At 39.5% G+C, this 9,269-nt stretch overlaps 1 protein-coding gene across 1 annotated transcript in view; it reads left to right on the plus strand.

The window, feature by feature from the left end:
* The window catches only part of LOC103600739 (interleukin-12 receptor subunit beta-2-like), a gene marked incomplete at its 3' end in the record, with an annotated part of 37,405 nt that overhangs the window by 15,409 nt on the left and 12,727 nt on the right, over positions 1-9,269 (plus strand). The window contains exon 6 of the mRNA XM_008585070.1: positions 563-713. Coding sequence (XP_008583292.1) covers positions 563-713 — 151 coding nt within the window. The remainder of the gene's footprint in view (positions 1-562; positions 714-9,269) is intronic.

Genomic DNA, 9,269 nt, shown 5'->3' on the forward strand with positions numbered 1-9,269 from the left:
AAGGTCTACAATTTTATATAATATTAGACATTACATTTTTTACAATAAAAAGTATAGAATTCTGATTTCTTCCAGGATTGTTGTAAAATACAATGGCTTGTAATAATAACAAAAGATCAGATCTGCATATACTTAATTCTCAAGAGAGGTATAACTAAAGTTTTCTTTTTGAAGCCAATTCTATGCCTATGCTGAAATGTTCATCACATTCTAATCGCAGCCAAATAAAAAATAATCTCTAGTGTTGAAACTTCTCCAGGCCTTTTTAAAATTGATAGTTTTCAGCCTTTACTCAGGTTTTAGCTGGCTTCAGAAGCCCTCTGAAACCTGTGCAGATGGGGTCTGAGTCCCAGGAGATTGTTTTTGTTTTTTTAATGAGAAGCTATTATTTCAGATTAATATCATGGGTATTCAGTAAACTAGTCTTCAATATTTCTTCTCAATGAATGGTAGATCTAAAAAATTAAAGGGTCATCTGGTCTGGTTTTTTCCTTTTATGTTAAAATTTTTAAAATTAATTTAGTATTAATAGGCACTTTTAAAAAATCTTGTCTGATTCAAGATTAATGTTACAAATGCCAAAGGAAGACATGATTTGCTGGATCTGAAACCATTTACAGAATATGAATTTCAGATTTCCTCTAAGTTACATCTTTATAAAGGAAGTTGGAGTGATTGGAGTCAACCATCGAGAACACAAACACCAGAACAAGGTATGTGTCCAAAAAAAAAGAAAGGAAAGAAAGAAAAAAAAAAGGAAAGAAAAGAAAAGAGAGGGAGGAATAAAAGGAGGAAGAGAGGAAGATGTAATGATTTCCTTGGAATAGAATCTAAAGTACTACTGCTGAATCAAAAAGTACGATTGCATAAATTAACAAGTTAATTTTGACCTTAAGTACTGAAACTGCCCAGGGAGATATGNGATTGCATAAATTAACAAGTTAATTTTGACCTTAAGTACTGAAACTGCCCAGGGAGATATGTTTATATTGATAGGAAATTTTTGACATGAGGTAAGTCTTACTCTTGTTTGTCACTAGTCATGTTGGTTACAAGCTTATGTCTCAGTCATGTTTGGTTACAACTCATCCCTATTTCTCTTATTATCTCAGTGTCTTAGTTCATTTTCTGTTGCTATAACTGAATACCACAGACTGGGTAGATTATAAAGAGTAGAGGTTTGTTTAGCTTATGGTTCTGGAGGCTGGGAAGTCTGAGAGCACGGTGCTGACATCTGGTTANTTGTTTAGCTTATGGTTCTGGAGGCTGGGAAGTCTGAGAGCACGGTGCTGACATCTGGTTAGGATGCTCCCAGTGCATCATGACATGGGGGGAGGCATCAAGTGGCAAGACAGAGCAAGTGTGTGTGTCAACTCAAGTCTCTCTTCCCTTCCTTGTAAAGTCATCAGTTCCCTCATGGCCCCACCCTGATAATCTTATCTAATTCTAATCATCTCCTAAAGGCCCCACTCCCAATCAACATATGAATTTGGGGATTAAGTTTCCAACACACAAAATGTGGGGGACACATTCAAAGCATAGCACTCAGTAACTCTCTTATTCCACAAAGCTATAACCAGTAATTAATCTCATTCCTATACAGCTAAACCTTGATACATTTCATCTTTTTGACTCTATGAAAATTAATAAGGCTTTATAAACCATACCAAAGCCTTGAAAGAAAGTAGACTCTGGAGACATAATATTTTAACATAAAACTTTACAGCCAGCAATCCTTTCTCCTCCAAATATCACAGCACTGCACCCCCTCAAGTCTTGGGCATTCACTGCGCAGCTGAGCACCACCTGACTGCCCAGAGCTATGAAAAGGAAATCAAATACATATTTCAGCTTGATGAACTTTTCTTATTTGGTAATTATTGGAAAAGCAATTTTATTGAAATATAAACAAATATTTTATTGAAGCAAAAATGCTTATGTAAACTTTATGGCCGGTGCTAGCAAATCTTTGGAGACAAAAGAAATAGCCATCTGACTATTAGTTTTTTCTAAAAGCACTCAGTGACATAGTATAGAACTNTTGTTTAGCTTATGGTTCTGGAGGCTGGGAAGTCTGAGAGCACGGTGCTGACATCTGGTTACGATGCTCCCAGTGCATCATGACATGGGGGGAGGCATCAAGTGGCAAGACAGAGCAAGCGTGTATGTCAACTCAGGTCTCTCTTCCTTTCCTTATAAAGTCATCAGTTCCCTCATGGCCTCACCCTGATAACCTTACCTAATGCTAATTATCTCCTAAAGGCCCCACTCCGAATCAACATATGAATTTGGGGATTAAGTTTCCAACACACAAAATGTAGGGGACACATTCAAAGCATAGCACTCAGTAACTCTCTTATTCCACAAAGCTATAACCAGTAATTAATCTCATTCCTATACAGCTAAACCTTGATATGTTTCATCTTTTGACTCTATGAAAATTAATAAGGCTTTATAAACCATACCAAAGCCTTGAAAGAAAGTAGACTCTGGAGACATAATATATATATATATTTTTTCCCTTTTTGTCTTTTTTTTTTCGTGACCGGCAACAGATCGCAACCCTCAGTGTTGCGCCCATACCGGACCAGGACCGGCAACGGGATCGCAACCCTCGGTGTTGCATCCGCACCTTGCTCAGCCAGTGAGCAGCTGGTCTGTATGTGGGATCCGAACCCTCAGCAGGAGCGCCGCTGCACTCCCAAGCGGCACACTGTAGCAGTGCGCCACCGGGCCGGCCCTGGAGACATAATATTTTAACATAAAACTTTACAGCCAGCAATCATTTCTCCTCCAAATATCACAGCATTGCACCCCCTCAAGTCTTGGGCATTCACTGCGCAGCTGAGCACCACCTGACTGCCCAGAGCTATGAAAAGGAAATCAAATACATATTTCAGCTTGATGAACTTTTCTTATTTGGTAATTATTGGAAAAGCAATTTTATTGAAATATAAACAAATATTTTATTGAAGCAAAAACGCTTAAATAAACTTTATGGCCAGTGTTAGCAAATCTTTGGAGACACAAGAAATAGCCATCTGACTATTAGTTTTTTCTAAAAGCACTCAGTGACATAGTATAGAACTTTACATAATTTATGTAAATTTTGTTCAGAAGAAAAATTTTTGGCATATAATCCATTGTTTATTATCTGGAATTTTATAGTATTAATGTGCAAAAATCAAAATGCTTATTTGTGAAACTTTCACATATGTATGCATGTAATCGATCCTCATGATTAAGTTGCATTCATTTTCTATGTATTACTATCATTTTTGGTAACTGATGACACTTAGCAATGATATACCAATGACATGTGGGAACTAAAGGGCCTATTACCAGAATATTATACCTAATATATAATTTGTAGAATAATCTTATATTCTTCCTTCTTGTATTAACTGCATTTATCTATTTTTAAAAAATTATGTTGATCTAAAAAATGATAATTTATTACCTATTGTTTTATGATAAAATTTCTTAATGTTGAGCCCTTTGCTCTCTGCCTATCATTTTAGAACCCAGAGCTTACTCTTATCATCCTTTTATTATACATAGTCAAAAATGTGTTCTTTAATGCCTCATGGATTAGATTTTGTTTATATATAGTACAGATAAAATTTTTAAAAATCATCCCTATTTTCTGTCCAAGTCTGAGGTAGTAAATAGGCTGAGAAATATTTAAGTTGTATCACATGAGGCTAAACTATAAACTAGGGAAATTCTGGGCTTGAGAATTGTCATTCTTAAATTTGATAATAACCTGTTTAGAGATGTGTGAAAATGTTTTTCTTCTCTTCCTTTTTCTTTTTAGGTGTTTAGCTGTTGAATTAAAACTCCTTAAAGGCAGGGCAGTAACTTCCTTATATCCTATAGAATCAACCACCATCACAACAATGAGTACAGCAACTCACTATGGTTATGAACTTGTAGATGGTTATGAATTGAACCCAGGAAGCGAGCTTATTCAGAGTAATCGCAGGGCTTCAGAAAGAGAGAAACCTCTGTGCTATACTCCATGTTTACCACGCTCAGTTGGCTTCCTTTCAATGTCTGAATCTCCCTTTTCTGTGTTTGATCTTTTGTGGGTTGTCGTAGGGTCTCTTTTCTCTTACTCTACACTGCCTGGTTCTCACCCCTCACCACTGTTTCTGTCATCAGTTTCTTTATGAAACACCAACTGATGTAAACCTAAAAGGTGTGAATTTTTTTTAACACTTCTTCCTTTTACCCCTTTAAGTGTGTATTCATATGTAACTTGGCATTTTAAAAAATTACTAGTAAGCTTTTTTTTAGGTACTCTCTAAAACTGTGAATGATTTTGTGATAGAGCTCTTTGCAGCCTTGGCTTCTCAGCTCTGGGAGGAACATGCCATCTCTTGGTGGATTGGGCACAACTATTTATATTATTTCAGCAGTGGGTGAAGGCATTCTTTACTCCATATGGACCTTTCCTATGTCATTAAATTCAATTCCTGTCATGGTCCTCTAGGAGAAACACTTTTTAAATGACCACCAAATAAGGGTTAGGAGGAAAGAAACCACTTTCCTCTGTTTAGGAGGACAGTTCCGAAATCAGCATCCATCAAAGGCAGGCCTGATACTGGGAAGTGAGCAACCATATTCTCCTTCTCTCCTTCTAGTAGGAAAACATTCTTGAATTTGGGCTTCAGGGTGTCCAGACATGCCTGAGAATATGCCCAGATTTTCACCAACTTTGAATATCCAGGAGAAGGCTGCAAAATAAAGATGAATGAGACTTTCTTTAGAGCTGTCTTATCAGTATGTGTTTCTGTCTGTTCATACACTAATTTTTAAAGTCTTATTTACATGTTTTGGTCATGCTCAGCTCTATTATGGACAATTAATGAAGGAGGCATTGCATGTTCATACTTGGGCCAGGGCAATGAAGGAGGAGCCTCCCCAGTCATGGTGATGGCATGGGAGAGGGGGAGAGACGCCCAACAGGGGAGAAAATGCAAGGCTCACCAGTTGCAGCCACCCCTCCCACATGGAGAAGATACAAAATCCATCATTCATTTGTAATTGTAAAATATTGCTAAGATAGGTGTGAACAATTAAATACTAGAGGTTATTTTACCACCTCAGATCATAAGCATTTCATAACAGTCTAGCTTGGGGGTTGGCAAACATTCTCTCTAAAGGTCCAGATAGTAAATATTTTCAGTTTTGCAGTCCATACAGTCTCTGTCACAGCTACTGAAATTTGCTCTTGTAATGTGTAAGCAGTCATTGATAATACATAAACAGGCAAAGTTGTATTCCAATAAAACTTTATTTATAGACACTGAAATCTGAATTTTATGTAATTTTCACATCACTAAAAATGATTCTTTTTTAAAATTTGTTTTCAACCATTTAAAAAACATAACAACCATATTAGTTCACAGGCCATACAAAGATAGGCAGCAGGCTGGATTTGGCGGATGGGCCATAGTTTGCTGGCCCCTAAACTAGCCAAACTTGAAAACGTCATACTTGTGTCTTTTTGCCTAAGGCTTAAGGAAATGAGAATGAATGGTTCTCTACCCTTCTAAAGGTATGTACATGCAAACATTTTCATTAGAGGAAAATGTTATGCTTGAGATCCAGTAACAGTCCCTATCCCATTTCTCCTTCTTTTGGTCTCTTCTAATCTCCTCTGATCCCAACCCCTTCAAATACCATCACATTGAGGATCAGTCCATAGCATGGAGGAAGGCCACCAGAATTCCCTTTGGACTTTGGATTTCATCTTGGTGTCTCCTCTTTTGGGAATCTTTCCCTAACCTTCCAAGGTAGACTATAAGCACTTGAGTCTGAGGTTTTGACTGGTTGTGGTTGATTTGCCAGTGCCTAGTATAGCTCAGAGTGCCGTCCTTGATTTTAGTATGGATTAAACATCCCTGCTTCTATGAAGAAACAAGCTCTTCACAAGTGAGGTCGAGAGGGAACGTGAGGTGAGAGAACGAAGACAATGACAATTCACAGCTCTTTTCAGGAAGCTCTTGAAGGGGAGCAGAGATGCGGGGCAGTAACTGGAGCAGGATGTGGTATCAAGAAATTTGTTCTTTGGTTTCGTTTTTAGGATCAGAGATAATATAGTAGATTTGTGAAAGGATGATAAGGGACCAGCAGAGAGGGAGAAATTAATGAGGCAGGGAAGGTGGGGATAATGGTCAGAGAGGTCCTTGATAAAGCAAGAGGGGATGGGATCCAGAACTCTAGTTAAGGGATGGACTGTGGTGGAATTAGGAATGCTTCATCCATTGTGACACCAGCAGTGCTGTGTCAGGGAACTGATGGGGAAGTATGGAAGTTTTCATGGTGGAAAGATGAGGGAATTCCTGTGCTATTGCTTTCTTTTGCTCAGTGAAGTCTGAGGCAAAGTCATCCGTTGAGAGAAACAGACCATTGGAAGTGGGCACGTGGAGGGACTGACAGTACCAGCCGCTGGAAGGAACGCCCGTGTGGACATGAGCCACCAAGAACAGTGACAGGAAGAGGGTGGAAAGAGAGAGTGAACCAAGTGCTAAAAGTCACCAGTCAAGGAGAGGGGAGACAGAGGAGTCTGGGTAGGACCTTCACATGAGGCATAGCAAATGATACCATCTCAAGGCCTGAGCCTACCTCTAAAAACTTGGTTACTCAAGTAGCTGTTTGTAAAACCTGTTTGAATTGAGCCATTTGCAACTGTATTTTAGATAAATGTATCACAGACCAAAGAGTGGACATCAAGGAACCAAGGTAGTGAATGGCGTGTCTCTATCTTGTCCCACTCCGAGCATGGCTTAGATCAGGACAGGGAGAAAAGCTCACGTGTGTTTCATGTAGTCCTCTGCCTCTCAGGATATGCCTTTTCCATATTCCCGCTGCTCTTGCAGATCTCTACACTTCTCCCCACTGCCTGCTAAAATCCCCATGGAGGGATTGTTTCCACCCTGTGATTCACCTGCTCTTGTCCAGGCCCCTGAACTTGCCTTGGCTTCAAACATGGAAGCTTATCTCAGAAGCAACACATGGCTTGGTTCTGATTCACTCACCATGAATACCATTTCTTAGAATCCTAGAATCTCGGGATCTTAGAGTTGAAAGAACTCTTGAGGTCATTTAGGTCATTTAGGCCAATCTCCTGCTTAATTTAGAATGTTCTCTTTTTTCATCAAAAAAAAAAAAAAGTGGCTTCCTCCTCTTTAACCCTACATTTTCCCCCTTCACATAGGAGGTAGTTTCATTTCAAGAGAGCTGACTTCTATGTCTCATATTTGTATTCTTAGTCATTTGTACCTACTTGTTTTGAAATCACTTGAACACACTGACCTTTGACTTTTTTTTCACGCCTGTCTATAGTAGTTTTTTCTGTCTTTTATTAGATAACACAGAGGGTAGAACTTCAAGTGGTTTTGTGACAGTTGAATGTCAAAGATTGTCTTCACTATTAGCTCTTATGTTGTTTTAAGCAGCTGTGATTTGACACCACTGGTCATGAGATTTTACACTTTGAAACTCATACAGATTCAACTAATGGTTTCTCTCCTATAGAGGCGAACACTGCAGGTGGGAACCATTAAAATTTCAGTTTCGCTTGCAATTTATCCTGTAAAGAGAGTACGATTCCAGAATTTGATTCTGAGCTCTGTAAAATCTGTTAGGTTGAGGATCTTTAATGAAGCCATGAGCGTTCCCTTCCAATATTTTACCAATATGTAATTAACTACTGTGGAACAAGTCAACTGGCTTTGACACTGAGCACACCCAAATTTCCAAATCCTGATTATGTAGTCAGTGTCTGGATTATCTAGTTTGAGGAGTGTTCAGGTCTTTGCTTAATATAGTGACCTGTAATGGGAAGAGTGGGGGCTTTGGAGACAGCAATCCTGGGCTCAGCTGTCAGCTCTGCCATCTAACAGCTTTTGTAAATCATTTAACCTTTGTCAGACTCCTTGTCCTCAGCTATAAAGCAGGTGTCATCGGATGCACCCCCTGTGTTCTGTGAGGATTACATGAGATAGTGTATATAAATCGTCCAAACATTACCTAGCACTTAGTAGATGGTTAGTAAATGTCAGATCCCCTTTCCTTCAGTCACCTGTGCTTGATTCCTGGGTCACTCTTCATAATCCTGAAGCCCTGAGAGCATTTTCAGAATGTCTGTGTAAGCATTGCTTCCCTCTGTGTCCTTGCTAAAAGTGTAAATCTACCGCCGCTGGAAAGAGAGGGGGAAGGGAAGGCTTTAGGAAAGAAAAGAAGTGCGTGTGTAGAAAAAACAAAAAGAGAAGAGGAAGCAACCAAGGAAGAGACCAGAACAGGAAAGGGGGTGGAAGCATTGTAGAGAAATCTTAAGCCTTCTCAGAGCCAGGATGGTGGGCTGTGGGGTAAAACAGACCTGTGTTCGAAGCCGGCCTTCTCTATAGGTTAGTTCTGGGACTTGAACAAGTTCTTCAGCCTGTCAGCGCTTCAGTGTTTGAATGAAGAAAACACAACAGCTAAATTTGCTGAGTGCTTATCGCGTGTCAGCACTCTTCATTTAGAGTCTCACGGCGGCCCCACGTGATAGAATTATTATCCTTATCTGGCAGAGGGGGAGACTGGCTGAAGGACATGGCTAATATTTGTGCAAGATCTCAGAGCCAGGCTTTGCCCATAGACGGCCTGGCTCTGGAGCTCACACTTTAAGCTCAGCACCAGCTATGTCACGGGTGTGAGGAGGATGTGAGATGTGACTGCCAGTGGGCCCAAGCGACCTCCCCTGCATGTGCTGGTTCACGGGCTCCTTTCCTTTCTCCTCTCCCTGGACGCTGTCTTCTGTTGAACTAGTGGTGGGAATTAAGTATCTAGAAATTTCCATCTGGTTACATGGAACTTTCTACTCCAGAAGGAATCCCAATGCAGCCTCACCTCAAATATGTTCTAAGTTTCACTGTTATGGAAGTTAGATCAGTACAGCTGAAGGCTGTTTTGGGGAGTTCTTTCCATTGATTCCATTCTAGTTGTAAATCAAAACAAATCTAAGTGACTTGATAGTAGGGGGAATAAAACCACACACATACACACACACACACACACACACAGAGGAGTGGATTATTCAGTCTCTTTTCAAGTATGTTTGGTTGACTTTCTCAAATTAAATTAGGGCATATTTGACAGTGGCCTTATAGATTGGTGGTTATGTCTCCTATCACTTTAGCCTGTGTTTTGGCATCAAATAGATAATATGGCCTAATTTTTAAATTTGTTCATTCATCATCTAACAATTATGGGGAGCC

Source organism: Galeopterus variegatus, unplaced genomic scaffold, assembly GCF_000696425.1.
Source record: "Galeopterus variegatus unplaced genomic scaffold, G_variegatus-3.0.2 Scaffold3439, whole genome shotgun sequence".
NCBI classification, from domain to species: domain Eukaryota; kingdom Metazoa; phylum Chordata; class Mammalia; order Dermoptera; family Cynocephalidae; genus Galeopterus; species Galeopterus variegatus.